General features: G+C 40.1%; 1 protein-coding gene across 3 annotated transcripts in view; it reads left to right on the forward strand.

The window, feature by feature from the left end:
- The window catches only part of EPHA3 (EPH receptor A3), a 318,256-nt gene that overhangs the window by 269,301 nt on the left and 28,609 nt on the right, over positions 1 to 20,346 (forward strand). For all 3 annotated transcript variants that reach the window (XM_034791240.1, XM_034791250.1, XM_034791261.1), the window contains exons 12-14: positions 4,142 to 4,203; positions 7,592 to 7,801; positions 19,029 to 19,178. In XM_034791240.1, the coding sequence (XP_034647131.1) occupies positions 4,142 to 4,203; positions 7,592 to 7,801; positions 19,029 to 19,178 (422 nt within the window). The remainder of the gene's footprint in view (positions 1 to 4,141; positions 4,204 to 7,591; positions 7,802 to 19,028; positions 19,179 to 20,346) is intronic.

Here is a 20,346-nt window from a genome sequence, read left to right on the forward strand (position 1 = left end):
CGATGCACTCAACATATGGGAGGACAAATAAGAGAGGGAGATGTTATTTTAATAATTTGAAAGGTTTTCCTTCTTGCCTTAACTAATCTCAGATTTCTGACACACCATTAAATTGAATTTGTATGGTAACCAGGCATTTGAAGATGATACAATACTTCAGTTTCATAAGAGCATGAATTTATCCTATAAACTTTGTGGATAGCCCAGTTCTGATGCTACACTACATTTTAGTCTGAGAATTTGTAGAGATATTGTCAGTCTCCATAGATTATCAGTAACACTGGCTATTAGTGTTACCAATAACAACTGTTTGCTTTTCGCATATGTATTCTCGCTCTCTATCTTACTGTACCTTGCTTGACAACCTGATTGAAAACAATCAACAGAAGGTTGCTGGAGAGCCTAGATTCTTCTCTCTTTTCAACAGGCTGAAAGGCTGCAGAATAATTGAATACAAGGTCAAAGTTGTGGACACACAGATTTTGTCCACCCCGGTTATAGCAAGAGATACAGGGAGACGAACTATGTCTGTTGTGATGCACCATGGTCATATGTTTGCCATGATTCATATAATGTATTCCAGCCAGGGAACCCAGTCATAGAAGGGAATAAAGGTACAAAGCCCCCAAACTACAACTACCACAAATCACTTTGATGGCTCAGGTGAACCCAGATTATTGTTGTACTGACCCCAAATTAAATATTTTGATTTGGTTCAACAAAATGAAATATTTCAATTTGATATTCCCAACAAAAAATTTTAAAGTAAAATCTAAAAATTTCCCTGTTGCAAATTTCAATGTTGTGGAAATAGCATTTTTGGAGGGAAAAAACAATTGAGTGGAAAGTTTCCAACCAGCTTTAATTTTTACCGTTTGTGGAGCTTTCTCTTTTTGATTCTCATGCACTTAATTATGGTAGATAACATGTTGAGAGGTGGAGCCATTGCTTACCCTTAGGGTTTGTCTACGTGGTGAGATAATGATCACTACAGGGGTGTGATTTCTAAACAGCGCTAATGTGTTTGTTACACATTCATTGGTTCGTGAGACCTTGCTGGTGCACCTTAAAGGTTACCTGCTGCACGTGAACGAAGTGTTCTTTCAACCAGCACAACATTAAACCATAGTACAGAACCTTTAAGGCTCACCAGCAGAATCTACATGGACTTACTAATGCACAAAAGCTAGTGTGCATTAGAACTCACACTCCCATAGTGCACATTAGTCCCCCAGGTAAACAAGCCCTCAGAAGCTGCCCTATAGTTGTGAATACTATGCAAGCTGTTGTCATGCCTTTAAATTCCCATGTCTTCTTGCACAATATGTGAAATAACAATACATTTCCCTTAATATCTACATTGCCCACTTTCACCCATCTCCTCCTCCATGGCAAAAGGGCAGATAAAGCAAACTTTGGAAAGCATTATTAAATAATAAAATTCATAGATTGATATGAAGAAGGGATGGATGTCCTTGTGGTTGGGGCATTGGCCTGGGACATAGGAAACCCACCTTTGATTTCCTGCTTCACCATGGCCTTCCAGTATGACCTTAGACAAGTCACTTGGCCTTGCTGTGTCTCTGCCTCCCATCTGTACAATGGGTATAATAGCACTGCTCTGCCTCACATGGATCCCATAAAGAAGATGAGCACCACCGGGATCAAAGTAACTGCCCATTGAAATGTCATGATAATGACCCCCTGTACGTCTGAGTCGGTCACAGAATACATAGACATAGATGATATTAAATCAACAGAACAGTGACTTTTGTCTAGAAACGTCACTATATTATCCTTTTTTATTCATCTCTCTTTAGTATGTGAAATTCCACATAAGTCACCATTTTGATGCAAAAAGATGGTTTTACAAAGCTCAAATTCAAAGGAAATAATCATTTTTTGTAAACGACTGAAATGTATCTTAGTCAGGCTTACAATTTGGGGTGTAGGGTACTCTTGTATATAAACAAAGAAATATATGCAAAATTTTAAGACAATTTTAAAAGGGGAGCATATACATGACTCCATTTTGTGGGTTCAGCTACAGTACCAGAAGTTGTGGATGAGTGAGAGGTTAAGGGATGGGTCAAGAGGAAAAACCAGGGTAAGGTCAGGAAAACTTCAGGAGGTGAGATTCATTTGTGTGGCACCTTCTCACCAGACAAGCCATGAAGAGCAGCAAGATAAGGCTGAAGGAGCCTGCCTGAAATAAGAGTTCTGGCCAGAAAAGCAAGGTCTCAGTGCTATGGAAGCTGTACTTGAGAGAGGATTTCCGGGCAGCTAGTGGGGTATCATCATCAGTGTTGCCAATTCTCATGATTTTGTCCCAGTCTTTGGTGTTTTTCTTAAAGCCTGAGATTCTGGAGTCAACTGATTAGATGAGACTCTCAGCTTGCATTTTTTTTAAAAGGTTCTACTCTTGTTCAGAATGGTTCAGAAACCAGAAGGCAAATAGAAAGAACCAATTTAAAAAAAAATAATCTTATGATTTTTAAGCCAATCTCAGGTGTTTTTGATGCCTGACTCATGATTTTTGAATGCTTGGGATTAGTAAGTACTTGTTCGTTTTTCGTATCAAGGAACTTGGTATCTGCTTATAACGCTGGTTAGCTTAGGCCACAGTTGGGCATGGTACTTATCCACATGCCTATCTTTGAGCACAGAATAGTCTCATTGAAGCTAATGGGAATACTTTCATGCTTTGAATTAACCATATGCTTCATTACCTTGCTAAATACACACCCTAGTGCTGTGTTTATGGTAATTGTTAGTTATCTTATGTGTCATACTCCTTAGACTCAAACTGTATCTAAAGGGTAACGATGTAAAGGGTATCATTTAGCAATGGTTTTGGCAGTAGATCAAGGGATTTTCAAGCATATTGTAAATGGTTTATTTTAACAAGGTAGGAACGTGTTGTGCATAAAGTGCATTGTCTAGATAAATTGCATGCCACTATGATATGGTTATTAATAATTAAAGCTCTTTAATGTATTATAGTCTGATCCATGTATTGATTGCTGCATTGTTTGCTCTATAGAAGACACTCTAAGAAACAGGGGAAAGGGGGATTTTCCCCTAGGAGGCTACATGGGTTGCTAAGTGGATTAGTTAGTGGCTTTTCAGGTTCCCAGGTCATAATTCAGACCAGAGCTGACCAAAGAGACTTGAAATCATGTGCGATGGAAGAGGAAGTCAGCATGAGCGTGGAGTTGTTTCTTTGCAGAGTACCCTGCTGCAATATAAAGTCAACATATAGGGCCAGATTCTCAATCACATCCAAGCTCCACTTGGATGCAGAGGGAGACGTATCAGAGAGCTGGTTGTGGATCCCTGATCCTAAGATGCCCAGCCCTGGCGCAAATTAGAGTTATAGGGGAACAACTCTAATTTACAACAATGGCAGATGGGTCAAAGTGGAGCTCCACTGTGGCTTCACAACCTGCCTTGCCCCACTTCCTCCTCTTACACTGCGGTGCAGGGGATGGAAGAGTTGGTGCAAGAGTCTGTTCATTGGCAGAGAGTTTCTATGCACAGGGGGAATTCTCCACTGGCCTTTCCTGTCACTTTATGACTTTGCTGATCAGAGAATCCACCCTATCATAAATAGGGGGAAAGATATCAAAGCCAGTGTGTTATCAGAGAGAATGTTGAAACACATAATAGGGATGCTCCTGAATGGGGGTACCTCTAATGTTCTGTTCTGTTCTGTGCATGGTCCTTAACCACACTCACTGCCATGTGAGCACCTATTATGGGCTCTGCATCACTGGGTGTGACCAGGGTTTAGTGATAACTCAAGGCAGAAATACCAATACTTACACCTTATGTCTTTATACATGAACGGTTACAAATCAAATGGGGCTAGATTGAGCCCTGGTACAAGTGGGTGCATTGCCACTGGCTTCAATGGAGTTGCATTTACTGTTTGCGAGCGCTGTATTTGTCGCATTAACCTTCCTATCTTTGTGTTTCTTTTTTTTCTTCTTCGTTTCTTTTTAAAAGTAAAACAATCTGTATTTAGCGGAAAAAAAGATTTGGAAGCAAATTTCTTAAATACACATAAACCATTTTTCATGTATTGTGAATTTTCTATTTCTCTTTAAATGCTTACTTGGTGCTTTTAATTTATTTTCAGGTAAACCGGTTATGATTGTTACTGAGTATATGGAGAATGGCTCTCTGGACAGCTTCCTCCGAGTAAGTACAAGGTTGTTGGCACAGTGTTGATCTTGTCCTGTCATCATTTTGTCTTTGCTATTGCTTTACTCTCAGTCACCATAACCCTTGTCCCATGTTGTATCTTTCATTATTTCTTTTATTTTGGGGTGGATTATCGTGTGCTCACAAAGGCATCTAGAAGACTGGTATTCTGTTTTGACCCTTTACAATCAGATTTGTTCGGGAATTTATTGAAGAAAGCAGAAATGTTATTTAGTACATTCCAGCTTTGGGAAAAGAACGATTTACTAGCAATTACAACTGTAAATTGTTTTTATGAGGACTAAATTAATAGCTTTAATGCGCTGATGCTTGCTGATATTGGTAGGTAGCCTATACATCATACCAAACACTATCCAAATAATGGTAAACTGTTATGCTGAGCCAAGAGTTTAAATGCAAGATGTTTAAAGAATAATCTCTCACCATGAGGTGTAGAAATTTTGTGTTGCCAAGCGCTATTAGAACATCCTCTTTCCACACTCCTGCAATGTTTTGCTTATTTTATGCTCCTTCTCTTTTAAAGCTGGTAATGGGCCTGACAAAACCTGAATGCTCCCCGTGTTACCAAGATTTACACGAGGCAAAACAACTAGTGTGCCAGAAGTAAACTCACTCCTGGGGAAAAGCACTGGTTTTATTTTCATTTGTTAGGGTGACCTCAACTCTGGCTACGGACCTTGCCTTGGGTCTGTCATGGTTGAATGACGCTATCCCTCAAATTCATAACACTGAAATAGACATTAAATCCCAAAAGGAGATCTATTATCAGCTCTTGTTTCTGTATATACTGCATATGTTATGGTGTCTGCTGAAGCATATGAAATGCATATAAATATTGTATTAACAATCTATCTCATGTAATAAATCTATCTCGAATTATATACCTTTGATAAGGATAAAAATCCTTGAATAAAACTTTGGTCATTCAAGGCTGCAAGACCAATGATTGCTCTGATATATACACACACGCTGATTCAAGTATTTCTTACATATAATTCAGTGATTTTAGTCTGCTGTATTGTTCAGTGTTCCACACTATTTCCTGAAAACCTAATCCAAAACCTGCTTAAGTCGATGGCAGGACTCCCACTCCACTTCAGTGGGCTTTAGATCATGCCCTGAATGAGAAGCAAAGTTCTGTCAGAAATCATAATATGCACTCACGTGATTAAAAACTGTGTAACAATACATATCCATAAAGTGGCAAGGTTAAAGCTGCAAAGGAAAGAGTATGGTGGTGTTGCACCTACGTGCATAGCTAAATTAGCCGTGTGCTCAATTCCTTAATCCCTTGAATCACTCTGAACTTCCCCGAACCAGTTTTGAAACATTTCAGGAAAACACAGGGATCCTCCTGTACCTGTATTCCCCACCAAAATACCCCTTTAGCCTAATATTTGCACAAAAAATATGATCATCCAACCAGTTCTAGTGCCATACATTGGTATCCATTATCTCTCTTTTTTTCAAATGCAGACTTTGTAATGGTGACCACTTTATGTACATTATAATCTCATACGCCTTCCCTCATGTTCCTTTGCACTGCACATCACATTTAAACTTCTTGTCTTTGCTTTCAGGGCCCTGCATAGGGTGACCAGATGTCCCGATTTTTATAGGGACAGTCCCGATATTTGGGGCTTTTTCTTATATAGGCTCCTATTACCCCCCCACCCCCTGTCCTGATTTTTCACACTTGCTGTCTGGTCACCCTAGCCCTGCATCACACAATCCCAGCTATATCTTCAGCCTGATCTCTCCCTGCATTCTTATCCATGCTGTCTGCTCCACCAGCAAGGCCTTCCTTCATAACTTGTCTCTTTTTTTCACAAGCATCTCAGTGTCTTCCTCCATGCTGCCCCTTTATGCCAAGCTCAGTTTAGCAAGACTCCACCTTCGTCTCATTCCAGAGTTCCTCCTTAAAACTCTGTCCCTACAAAAAATGCTTTTCCTGCAAAACTTAAATTAAACAAAAAGCTTGAATCACTCATACAAATTCAGGCCTATAGAGAGTACCTGTACAATCTTATTCTAATAATACTTGTCCTTGTTCCCATCCCTGGGGTATGTTATATGCTCATTTGCCTGTGCAGTCCATTATTGATTTCTTCAGAGCAGAGACCTGTCTTTGTGTTCTCTGTGCAGCAGCTAGCAATCTATAGGGCACTATAAAATGATAAATAATGTAGACTGCCTACTGTTCAGACCCCAATCTGGCCAATTACATCATGCCCTACCTTATATACATAATGCAATTTAACCGGTTCATTGGTGCACTGTATTTCAGATATAGTGTACTGATTTCTATTTGCTAATTTATTCACTGAAATTTGTATTTTTAACTTATCAAGTCATCAAAGTTAAGGCAAGTTTCATGCAAATGCATCCTTTCCAACCACGAGTCTCACTCTGAAAGTGAATGCCAAGGGGCTTTTCAAACACTTGACTGCCATTTCAGTGCCAGTTCTGCCATATGTTCAGCTAATGTTTACACAGCCAATATTATCCCTTGAGAACAATGGTCAAAAGTAAAACTTATGCCCCGTCTTTCAGTCGGGTTCATGTGGTCTTACTCATGTGCGAGTGAAGAGTCCCATTTATATAGTTAGCCTCCGCATGGGGCACAGGGGCCGCCCGCACTGATGTGACTGCAAGAGTGGGGGGTTAATATATTTGAAAGCTGATCACTGAATACATTTTATTTTTGGTCATATGTAGATTCACATAGAAAGATGGAAGCTATATTTTTACAAGCAAGACCCATTAGCAAGAGCTTGGGGGCTGAAAACCTAGCCAAATTACGAATGCATGCATTTATTGGTTTTCAGCCTAAGAATGGTGACATAGTGATTTTGATTCTGAAGCTGAGAGAGATTTTGGAGAACAAATTCAAATTTGGATGGCACTTAGCAATTTCTGAGTCAGATAAACAATTTTAAAAATTGCTTCTCTATCCATATAACTTATATTATTGTGCCGTCTAAGGCAGGAATTTTCCTAATGGATGGATCAGTGGGAGTTTTGTGTTTAACTCCCATTGGCTGCCTTGAAAATCCTAGCCTCAGTGTATGCATACAGTTTAGATTTATCTGACATTTGCACCTATCTTATATTTGGGCAAGTGAAATTCAGGTGGGAATAAACACAGGAACAGCTAAATTTTATCTGAAATTAAAGCCTGTCCCTTGTTTGCCTCCAGTTGATTTAGAGATTATTCTCCTTTGGTTACAGTATTTTCATGGATGGTTTTTATCTTGGGTCTTTGTCTTATGAGCCCTCCCTGTGCAGAACTCCCAGTGACTTCAATGTGCATGGTTAACTTGTACAATCGGTCTCTTAATCATGCATTCTGTGTGTTTTGCAGAAACATGATGCTCAGTTCACAGTCATCCAGCTAGTGGGCATGCTTCGAGGGATAGCATCTGGCATGAAGTACTTGTCAGATATGGGTTATGTCCATCGTGACTTAGCTGCCCGTAACATCCTCATCAATAGTAATCTGGTGTGCAAAGTCTCGGATTTTGGCCTCTCTCGTGTATTGGAGGATGACCCAGAAGCTGCTTACACAACCAGAGTGAGTTCATATGTTTATACCTTTCTTAATTATAGCTATAAAACTGGGGTGCTGGAAGTGCAGCCTGAGACTACATGTGACCTCAAGACTCCTAAACCGGGGCACATGGACCATAGAGCATGGGAAAATTTGATCAATAGCTGGTTAGACTTGCTGGTGAGCTCACTGCAGCCAATTCCTACACATTTGTCAAGGAAGATACAAGTATAAAATTATAGGTCTGCATTTATAGTTGGTAGCAAATCATTCTATGGCTATGTCTATACTGCACATTCACTTATGGTGATAAATAGAGTACATACACTGCACGCCCCCCTCGCATGGGTATAAACAGCAGTGTAGACAGTAAGGCACAGTTTAGGTGAGTAGAGTAAAGACATGCTGGAACCTTATGGTACGTATCTTATATGGCTCTCTTCTCACTCAAGCATTGCCTTCAGCGGCGGCTCCAGGCACCAGCGCTCCAAGCACGTGCCTCGGGCGGCAAGCCACGGGGGGCGCCCTGCCGGTCACTGCGAGGGCAGCAGTCAGGCAGCCTTTGGCGGCATGCCTGCGGGAGGTTTGCGGGACCGGGGACCTCCCGCAGGCAAGCCGCCGAAGGCAGCCTGCCTGCCATGCTTGCGGCGGCAAAAAAGCTAGAGCCGCCCCTGAGTCACTTCCCCATTTTCACTGTTATTTTTAGCAGTGTAGTGACCTGGTGCCTCTCCACTGCTGAAGCCCTTCCCCACCACAGCAATGAAAGGCTCTGGCAGAGGGGAGGCAGCAGGGAATGGTATAGCAGATTGCCCTTTAATGCAGATGATTGTATAGCAAACATAAATGTAATTTTTACCTTAACAGAGTTAGGTCATCAGAGAAATACATGTTGATTAAATGCTAGAAAATGAGACTTCAATGGAACAGCTTAGAAGGCAGTTAACTGCACATGAATGACTTTCTTCTGTTCACACTTATGTTAGTTAAAAACAGAAGTAACTCTATTGAAATCAATTAAACTATAACGGTATGTGAAAGCATAGTGAGAGGGGATTCAAACCCAAAGCTTTCCATTTGTGGTTTGCTACCGTAAAAATTGTTAGAGACAAACTGGTAGTTCATTGCTAGAACTGGTCAAAAAATGAAAAAGAATTTTGCAGAAATTTAGAAGTTTATCTGTTTGCATCGTACAAGGTCTGGAAAGGTCCTACTTTCCTTCTCTCTCTCTTCCCCCAAGAATTTTCAATTTTGAAAAGCCAAAAAATGTTCATGGTGGCGGGGGGGGAAATCAGTTTAAGGTAAAACAAGGAAAAGGGAACAAAAGAAAAAATCAAGGCAGGGAGGGAGAGTGCGACCAAAAAGGAATGGAAAGAAGAAACAAGAAAAAAAGGAACATACAAAATATTAAAAAATGTTTTAAAAAAATTCGATACAAATATTTTCCAAAATGTTCTTTTTTTTTAAAAGCTAATTTTTGGACCAGCTCTATTCATGACCATCTGGTCCTGGGGGTAGGGAGGGCTTATGTGAAATCAAGCACATTTAGCCACCAAGCTGGGATTTTTGTGAATCAAGTCCTTCAGTGATGACTATTCTAGGTGATCACTTCTGAGGGTACATCTACACTACAGGGGGGAGTCGATTTAAGATACGCAAATTCAGCTACGTGAATAGCGTAGCTGAATTCGACGTATCACAGCCGACTTACCCCGCTGTGAGGACGGCGGCAAAATAGACTTCTGCGCCTTTCTGTCGGCGGCGCTTACTCCCACCTCCGCTGGTGGAGTAAGAGCGCCGATTCGGGGATCGATTGTCGCGTCCCAACAGGACGCGATAAATCGATCCCCGAGAGGTCGATTTCTACCCGCCAATTCAGGCGGGTAGTGTAGACCTAGCCTGAGTATGGTTGTTGCACTGCAGGATTCCTCCCCATCCCTGCATAATTTGTATTGCCCACCTGTTGGAGTATGAGAACCTTCACCTGGCCTCAGCAAGGTGGATGAAAAGGAGCAGGAAGGGAAAAGGGATTCTTTCAAGAGCAGAGAAAGGTAACTTTTCACCCATCCTCCACTCCCAGCCTAGGGATAAGCAGATATGGGAGCCTACCAGAGCCAGGAGACCCCCAAGGAGTGGAGTGCCTCTTGTCTGCCTTCTTGATTGCACTCTGCTTGAAGAGACATAGAGATGAGACTGTCTGCTACTTCTTCTTTTGTTTGTGGTAAAGATGGAGTAGAGCATGCCAAAGAACTCATGGCACGGACCCAGAGCTGAGGAAAGCCTGGGCCTTTTCCATTTTCCATGCTAAAGCCTTAAAGGGGCAGGGCAATAATTTTCCTTTGGCCATTTTTTCATTATTTTGGAGCCTGCTGCTGCTGCTCAAGGCAAGCCACATTATGGCCACTTTAAGACCTAAGAAACCTGTGACTCCCTGGTATGGAACAAAAAGTTGCCGGGGGAGAAATAGCTGTGCATCAGACAGTGTAGCAAAAAGCTTTATAAAGGAAGTGAGTTTATTGAATATGAAGCGTATGTGCTGAAGTGTGTGAGTTGCAGGTTCCCTGGGTAGGAAATATGGAGAAGAGATTTATGTGATACTGGAATTTCTGGCCAATGCAGAAATCTGATGTTCCAATGAGAGTGCTGAAGTCTTCTTTTCTGTCTACTCTTCACCTCCTTTCAGTGTCTCTCTGCTTATTTACATTTAGATAAAGAAATCAGATGTGAAGAAACCATTTTGCAAAGCGTGCTCATGTGCATTCAATAAACCCCATCTGCCATTTATGGCACAAACACAAACTACTGCAGGAAGTTACCAACATGATTAGAATCTCTTAACAGAATCTAGACCACATCTAATTTCATTCACAGGATAAAACTTTGGTGATAAGACAAAGGAGTTTCAAAGCTCTGTGCTGCCAGTACAAATCCAGTCCAGGTCAGTAAGGACCACAAGTTACCATTGTGTGATGACCATTCTAGGTGAAATGAATTGGTGGTTGCCCACTGGAAGGTGCGAGTGCCATTTGTTACAAAAGCCACCATTTACTTTTTTTTTTTTTCTTGCTGTCTGTCTCAGCAGAGAGGGCAGTGATTGAACAGGCCTGTATATAAAAACTATCTTCACACATCTACAATGTGTGGGTAACACTTTCAAAAGTGTCTAGATTCCATTTCAAAAAGTGATCTAGGCACTTAAGTCTCATTGACAGTGAAGTCACTTGGTCGCTTTTGAAAATTTTACCCTGAGTCCTTCTCAGTTCCGTTTCAGGCTCATTAGCAAAGAGAAGGAATGTTTGCACTGCTGCTGCCTGGTTATTTAGCTAAATAGAAGATTGTTTCCTAGACTGTCAATCCCAGGAGATTTCACAGCCACTAACTTCATATGAAGGGAAAAAAGGGACCAAGTTTTAAAATAATGGAATAGTCCCATAGACTTTGATGCATTTACCAGCTAAAGTGAGGGGTAGCAGTTACTCAGAAGCTTTCTGAAATTGACTAAAGAAATCAAAGCTGTAACCATATTTCCAAATGTTCGCTTTCAGATAGTGAAATAAGATATCTTAAGTGACTTTGTTGTTTGATAATCCAGGCCCCAGTCCTGCAAAGAGAACTCATCCAGGCAGAGCCCCTGTGCATGTACAGACCCTCTGTGCTAAGCCCCAGTCACTTGGCATACACTTGGGCCAATCTTTTCTCAGGAGCAGGGCCTTTGTATCTACATTTCCATTAGGAATATAATTTTACAGTCTTTATAAATAGGTAATCGGTAATACTCGCGCTTCTGCAAGTCCTCTGAAGACCAATGTAAAGATCACACTTGTATAAGGGCCATAGTTGTGCTTCAGAGATTCATAATATTTATATACTCTAGACTAGTGACTACCTTGGACCACTATTTAAATGCATATTTAGGCACATCACCAATGTGCCTGACATTTAATTGAAGAACGCAGTCCAATTAACTGTTAGTCTCTCTCTTTCTCTCTTTGAAGTCATAGTTCTAAATCCTGCCCTGTGTTGTGGGGTGCCTTGGAGGGTGAGACCATAGGAAGCCTCTCTTGCTCTGTCCCACCTCCCCTAAGCATTTACAGAGTACAGGGGAGGGTTGTCACCTACCACTCAAGAGGACACTACCTCATGGGTTTGGTCATCATGTCCATTAATGCACAAGGGGAAACACATTCTGCTAGTTAAGGGAATTGGTCAGGCTTCCAGCAGCCACTGTGAGCCATTCTGTCCTGTACCAGCTAGATGGCTCTTGGACTGACCTCGTGCCCAATACGTCACGGATTCTCCTGTCATGTGACCCTATAGAGTATGGGTCTGGATTTTGCCCTCTCATTTTTGTTGCCAAATTCTTCTCACCCGTTTGTTAAAATCCGTTTCTCTTGATTCCTTTCTTCCCAGGCACTTGGTCAAGTATCCGTGACAATCGCTTTCTAACTGATAATAAATCAAAATACGAGATTGGGATACGTAGGCCTGGAAGCAGCTGCTGTGTGCTGGAGTAGCAGACTCACTCAAAATAAATTGAAGGCTTTGTTTAGTTTCGGCAGATTTATGCTTCACAGTTCAGATACAGTAAGAATCACAACTCTGTTGACAGCAAACAAAACTTTCAATTACTACTGACACTTTTGCTCCAGCACACAACAGCACATCTCAGACCTAGATGTTAGGAGGATGTTATATTTTGGACATTGGTCTTAATTTGTATGTCTTGTCAATCAACGAATGTTTGCACAGTCTCCCTGAACTTCAAGGGGGTGTATTTTTCAAAAAAAAAAAAAAATCTAAGAAATAAACTTACTGTAGCAGTTGAAAGTCACTGTAATGCAGTGGGTCTCAAACTTTTGTACTGGTGACCCCTTTCACATCACAAGCCTCTGAGTGCGACTCCCCCTTATAAATTAAAAACACTTTTTTATATATTTAACACCATTATAAATGCTGGAGGCAAGCAGGGTTGGGGTGGAGGCTGACAGCTTGTGATTCCCATGTAATAACCTTGCGACCCCCTGAGGAGTCCCGACCCCCAGTTTGAGAACCCCTGCTGTAGTGGGTTAAGCAGAGAGGGAAAAGAGAGAATAAATAGCATCAAATAATATACGTTTTTAGGTAATCAGATCCAAGTGTGTTACAGTATACAGTGTGCCATAGTGCTGTAACATTATATAGTCAATTCACTAGCTATAGTAGCATTCAGCCATTTGAATTAGCTGAGGTAGTGCTTTTCATTTTTTGTTCGTATGATCATATTAATAAGCCTGTGGCTTTGTTTGAGGCTAGGACCATGATTATGTTACTACTAGGGGATCCGGTGGGTTACCCTCAGTATTTTTTTTTTTTTTTAATTTCCATCAGTATGATAATGTCAAACTCACACTGACATAGCAGGAAACTAAGAGCCCTTGGTCTTAAAATGTTGCCAGATTCTAAAATAATGACATACTCCCACACATGTGTAACTGCCCCAGTGACTCAGACACTGTCTGACATGGCATTATTCGACATGCCTGGATAGGTCCCCACAATAGCCCTTTGTTTTCTCTTGGTTACTTTGTTTTATGCCGTGCTGGCCAAATCAATGCTTTGCTGTCAGTGCTTAAGGTGGGGTGCACACATTTCACAATCCTGGGGTTCATCTTCACATCTTTCTTTAAAAATTAAAGAAAGAGGAGGATGCAGGGGCAGAAAGAGTCTAGCTTGCTATTTTTTTCCTAGTTACATTTAAAAAGAGACTGTGCTGGAAGTGTACATAATGGATCTTTGTCTTCAGAAAATAAGTGGAAAAATAGGACACCAATAGGTAACTGTGCACATGCATGTACATACTTACACACTTGATTACACCTTTTTTTGGGGGGGGGGGCATGTACTGGTGGGTCTATGTGCGCATGACATCCGCATGCACATTTCTGTAGGCATAGTTATAGAGTCCTCATTCTGAACTTTGGTTCTACGTGTTCCACTTTGCCCAGTTGCTTTTAATTTTAAAGAACAGTAGCCCAGCAATATTAGCCAGGGTTTTGCCTGTGTTAATGGCAGGGGCTTTGGTAAGTAAGAAGCCCCAGCTTTGGCAAATGCCCATTTTTGTTTCATAGCTTAATAGAAAATGTTGGATTTAGTCTACTGCATGATTAACCATAAGTTATATGACAGGTTTCAGAGTAGCAGCCGTGTTATTCTGTATCCTCAGAAAGAACAGGAGTACTTGTGGCACCTTAGAGACTAACAAATTTATTAGAGCATGCTAATAATACTACTAATAGAGAGTACTCCTGTTCTTCATAAGTTATATGACATCTTTGCTATGGGTAAATCATAAAAATTAACCAGATGTGTTCTGTTGGTGTTCATGTAATCTCCAACTCAGACAAGCATTTCTGAGAGAGAGGAGGAGTGGGGAAGATTCTGCTACTTGAGCAATCACTGAGTGCTCTCTTTGAGTTCACCGGCTTTTAAAACTAGAGTAGCTTGTATGGTTTTTTTCAAAAAATGGATGAGTGCATAAAAATTCTAAGTTCAGTTTCCAACAATTATTGGAATTGTTTTATTTGTTATTTAAAATATGTGGAAATATTTGAAAATGTTGCACCAATTTTAAGAAAAAATCCTTAGCTTTTGGTGCTGAAATTATAGTCCGATTAGCAGGACTTATTCAGTGTCAGTGGATACTTGTAGCTAAAATAGCTAAAACACCTTGTTAAAAGCTTTGGTTTCACTCATGTTTCTGAAAGCCTTCTTCCTTCTCTCAGTAGAAGTATTTCCCAGGAACATTGCATAAACTCGTATTTGATTTTCAATTCTGATTGCTTGGGTTCTATAATCTGATTTTCAGAAAATTCTAAAGTCACATATGAGAGATTCTGTTTGATTTTAAAGTATTACTTTTGGGGAAAAAAAAACATTTAAATGTTTCCTGTGGAATTTAGATCTAAGATGGCTCAGTTTTCTCAAAATGTTGAACTTTAAATGTTTTAAACTAGCTTTTCAGTTTTATTTTCTACTGTTTTCCATTTTTTTAAATACTTTCATTACATTTTAGACTCTTCCTTTTTTTCATGAATTTGTAGTTCTGCAGGAAAAACTGGCAAATGTGATGTTGCTTTTGACTTGAAATTAGTGCCAGAATTTCCTCACATATACTGTGCTGATTGAATAATAGCTTCCATACAACATGCAGTTGAAATATTCCACTTTGTATCATTGCAGGTCCTAGTCCCATCTGGTTATGAAACTGGTGTATTGTATCACTTGCTTTTAAGTTATGTAGATTTATTATGCTTCTTATATACTTGTACCTCTATAAAACTGTCAGGTATTGTGAAAGGGGAGCAGAGGAGTTGTATGTTTCTCAGAAGTAACTGTTATATCCTAAGATCTCAGGGTGAAATCTTGGGACCACTGAAGTCAGTGGTCCCAGGATTTCACCCCCAATGCATAGATGAATGCCTTCAGTATCATGAACAGAGCTATGGTAGATGCTTAGGAGAGGAAAAAAAGCTCTTCACTTTCAATGGAATTTAACTTTGCATAGATAGGCATATGTCCTTCATAAAACCAATGAAAATGTGCATAAAAAAGGAACTTTTGATGTTTTACTGAATTTGTCTTTCATATGTTAATACAGTAGTTTCTAAAACATTGGAGAATAATGCCATTATTTTTATTAATAGGATATTTTTTCCCTTTTAAGATGATGTCAGGTAAGGACTTTGTGCTAAACTATGTATTTCCCTCCCCTCCATGAAGTGCTTACCTTTCAATCATAGACTAATTTTTGCCCCTTGACATCTGGTGACTTCTACAAGATCCAGTCAGAATGATCTTGATTTTGGACTTGTACTGTAAGTTGTACTTTACTGTTATTTCCCATGTTCCTGGGATGCCTACATTTTATCTACATGTTGACACATGGAAGTCTCTTCCATTTCTAAACTTTTCAGAAGCTGAAGGCAGTTGGGATGGAAAGCATTTAGGGCTGTACGAGAGTCAGATCCAAATTTGCATTTATTCCCTTGCATTGTGTTGTTAGAAATTGGCACCCACTTTCTCTTGGGGAGAATAAAATTGTATTTTGCAACCATTTTAATCTCACTTTGTTCTTGGCTCTTCATTCAAGATTGGTCATGACCAGGTCAGCTCCTAAATCAGGTCCGGGAATTCAGACTTTTGGTGAGTCCGATCTTGAAGACTCTCATTTGACATCGTCTTAAGAGGAATAAATAGGCCATTACCTGCATGTAAGAACAATAAGATAATTATTTTCCTCACATAAACAGAATGTTATATTAAATAGCAGACGTTAAATAGATGTACTCAGTGTCTGAAGGCAGTTGATGTTTGAGCTGAGTTGCTTATTCATGGAAAATGGACAGAGTAGAGATGGCTATGCTGATTCTTTTGGATTTGGCAGGGGTATTTAGTACCATTGGCCACAACATGGTATTTACATGTCTGGAAACCTGGTGGTTTAGCTGTAGTCGTGCTTCAGTAGATCAATTATTTTTCCTTGGAGAGGACCCAGAGGCTAGTAGCAGGCTGTTGTTCATCTGCTCAAGAGCTTTGTCGTGTGGTGTACTGCAAGTTTATATTCTGCCTGCCCTCTATTCACTGTGTAGCTGAAACCAGGGGACAATGTGAGAGATTCTGGGTTACAGTGCTATTAGTATGCTGATGATACTTAGCTCTCGGTCTTAATTTCTCCCAAATCAGATGGTGCCATCACTTGGCTTTCCTGGTGATATTGGTGAGTTGGGAAACACCTGGACGAATCGCCGGAAGTGATATCTGAATCCTCGATTGAGGGAGTTTGTCCCTTGTTTTTTACACAGGTTTACAATGTAGTATCCACTGCTGTTTTAGAAAGCAGACTAATGTTTTGTTTTTTCCCCCCACCTATCTTTGCTTGGCTAGGAAGTTGCAACCTTTCCTATCAAAGCAAAGCTCAACAGTTATCTGTTCCTATGTCATCTCCTAGCTACATAACTGCAAAGTGCCTATCCTTGAGGATCTCTTAGAAAATTCACTTAAATGTAGAATTCTGCTGCTGACATACTCATCGGTGTTTCATGCTGGCAACACATTACATCTGTGTTCCAGAGACTGCAGTGGGTACATATTCATTTCCAGATGTAGTTCAAAGGTTGGGTTTGAGCTATAAAAGTCCTTTGTAGTTTAGGTTCCAGGTAGCATAAAGGTAATTTTACCCTGACAGTTGAGAGCAGCTGGGACATGTAAGGAGATAGTCCCTAGAATTGTACTTCTGAAGACTGGCCAGTCTGTGTAAGGCCCTTGCTTCTCAAATCACTTTCCCCTTCCACTGACAGAACTCAGTCATGTGACATGGCTTATTGTTTACTCGGGCTGTTTCTGAGCCGGTGAGATGAACAGGAGAGTTTCAGAGTTGGAGTGTATGTGGGGGTGGGGGTGTTTTGTACCTTTAGATTATAGCTCTTCTATTCACATTTACTTGTTTATTGTGTGACCCTGGAGAGACTGCTATAGACAAACTGTAAAAAATAAATACATCTAATAGAAATAATGAGTTAAAGCAGTGGGTTTGGTGGTTAGCGCTCTGGGATTCTGGAAAGTTGGGTTTAATCCTCAGCTCTGCCACAGACTCACTGTGTGACTTTGGGCATGTATGAAAAGAGGACAGTATTATTCCTCTTCCTCAGAGAGGTATTAAGACCATAAATTTCTGAATGTTTGTGTGGCTCTCTAATGCCACAGCAATGAGGGCCGTGGGAAAAACCTGTAAATACAAATACAAAGCATTTTACTCAGTGTGAGTAGGAGACACCTCATTTTGGGTGTTGAGTTTGAAAGAGGAAGACTGTAGGGCCAGTCTGGCTTTGGAACATGGATTAAATCTATGTTCTGGGAAATGGCGTCAAACACTACTCTTTGCTTGTTTGGGGTTTTATTTTACAGTGATGGGGGGACAGCAAAAGGGACTAAACCCATCCAATTTTGAGGGATTCATGTGACATGAAGATTGGTGTAATAGTTAGGGCATGAGCGATGAACCCAGGAGACCCAGGTCCACCACAGACTTCCTGTCCTTGGGGAGGTCTGTTCCCCAACTCGTAAACGGTAGTAATAGCACTTCCCTGCCTCACAGGGGTGTTTTGGGATGAATGCATTACAAATTGTGAGGCACTCAGATTATGCAGTAGTGGAAGTTCGTATATATTGATATAATTTGAGCTGAAGTCTGAGCTGGATCTTTCACCAGTGCTACATATACTATACATCCCTGGTGTTGGAAACTACTTGAACCTGTCATTGTATTCTGCATTCAATTAGATTCATTTCTGAATTATTTTATGCCAAAGTTTTGTTTTACTGTGTAATATGGGCTTGTTTCCTCATGCATGACCCCAAATCATAGACTTACAGATTTCTGTAAAAGCTGGCGCCTTTGGAAAGTGACTCAGTCTCTTCCCTCTAGTTCTCGTGTTGCAGAAACGCAGCCTGAGGCTCCTTGCGTGCATTTTGTTAATTTGGTTTATGGCACGAAACAGTGGTCTCAATCAGGGAGAGATGTTCCCCATAACAACAGGTCTAATTTTAACAGTAGTTTTTCTTCTTTTCCAAGTTTAAATCATTTAATGATGGCTCTTCTCATGACAGTAAAAATGTCTTAGGCCAGATTCTTGCCTGTACAAAGAGGTGCCCCTTCATGTGATCCACATGGATCTTATGCAAGCAGAGGATTGGCGTTAGTGAAGGAAAGCTGCACCACTTCCCCTCCCTTCCCCAAAACATGAGAGTGTGGCAGGAAGTGTAGGAGTCAATTCTGCCAGTTTTACACTAACAGGAAGCTCACCTGCACTGGCCGTTTATGGCCAGAATCTGGCCCCTCTGCCCCATTTGGACAGCATAAAGGGGTTGGAGTATAACTGAGGATGTGACCCCTGACATATTATTTCTTCTCCAACTGAATTCAATGAGACTGGCTCATCCACCCTTTCTTTAAGTGTAAATAAATAAATTGATGATTTGATTTATATAGAAAAAATATATACACGTAGAGCTTCAGAAGAGTTTTGTGATACAATATATTGCATTATGTGTTATATAAACTATTGTGTATAAGAAATGGCTTGCTTCCGTGGTAAATGGTAATAGAATTTTGTAACTTAAGGTATTTACTATTCCATATGGTAAACATGGCTATAGGTAACAAAGCATATGTAGATGTACATGTGTTACAAGAATTAAAGGATTGTTCTGCTTCCAGGGGGGGAAGATTCCAATCCGATGGACATCGCCAGAAGCCATTGCATACCGCAAGTTCACATCAGCCAGTGATGCATGGAGCTATGGGATTGTCCTCTGGGAGGTGATGTCCTATGGAGAGAGACCATACTGGGAGATGTCCAATCAGGACGTGAGTATATTGTAGTCTTGAGTTATGTTGTCAAATAAAGAATCAAGCTGTGAGAGGAAGTGGAGCATAATGAAGCCAGGTGGCTCCTAGTTTTTGACACTGACATTGAATAAGATGTAAAAAGAAAAGTTTCCAAGTCTCCCTGCTTGTAGAAAAGACCTGTAGAATTTAAACGAAAATGATAATCTTTCTAAAAGGTTTTTGGACCACTATGTACAATGTAATAGAGAATTATATTCGTGTTGAGATATTCTAAAAGATGGTTTTTAAAAGTCTACAGAAAGATGTCATTCTTTTTTACACTCCAGGGGTTTTTAGAGCCATTTTAATTGAACCAGGCTAAATGTCTGTAGATCCCTTTTGGTTCCATCTCTGTAACAGTCTATATAATTTTTCCATAAAGGTTGAATGCACAAAGTAAGTTGTTATTGGAGCCTGTGAAGAAGAGAAAGGAATTTGTACTAAGACTTGAATTAAACAAAAAAAAAATTTCTGGAGGCAGTCAACAGATAACATGGGGAGATAGTTTCATTTGTTTAGAAGACCTTTAATGTGGAGTTATGTCTATGTAACATCAGTAAACTATACAGGTCTGCCATGCTTTTTGGGTTTAATTAATGCATCTCTGCTAACATGTTTGTTTTCTTAGAGGGATAGCATTTCCCAAAGTAAGATTATTTAAAAACAAAAAACTATTGTGTTGTTTCTCTTGATATATTTCACGAGTCAATTATAACCCAACATTTTTGGATAGAAGTAAAACTATAACTTTCTGTCACACATGGGCTGGGCAAAGATTTTCTATGTCCAATTTTTAACACTAAACAAACAAAGGAGCAGAAATGGCAACTAAAATCAAGCTGGCAGAGCATTTTCTTTCCGCCTTCGCCTAAAAATGTGAATATAAATAAAAAAATTCATTAAAAAACAAAACAAAACTGTCCCTTTCAACTAAGGACTCTTGGCTGTATCTCAGACATGAACAGAAAACTGTATTCTTTTTAACTAGGTGTCATAATGGGTCTACTATTGGTCAGGGTTAATTAATTGCATTTAGATTGTAGTGGGATGCCTTCCACAATAGCTGTTCATATTAAAATGAAATACAGGGCAAGTGTATGTGTGTGTTTTTTCACTACAGGGCTACTTAAACCACATAATGTGTTTC

This window comes from Trachemys scripta, chromosome 1 (assembly GCF_013100865.1).
Source record: "Trachemys scripta elegans isolate TJP31775 chromosome 1, CAS_Tse_1.0, whole genome shotgun sequence".
Lineage (NCBI taxonomy): Eukaryota > Metazoa > Chordata > Testudines > Emydidae > Trachemys > Trachemys scripta.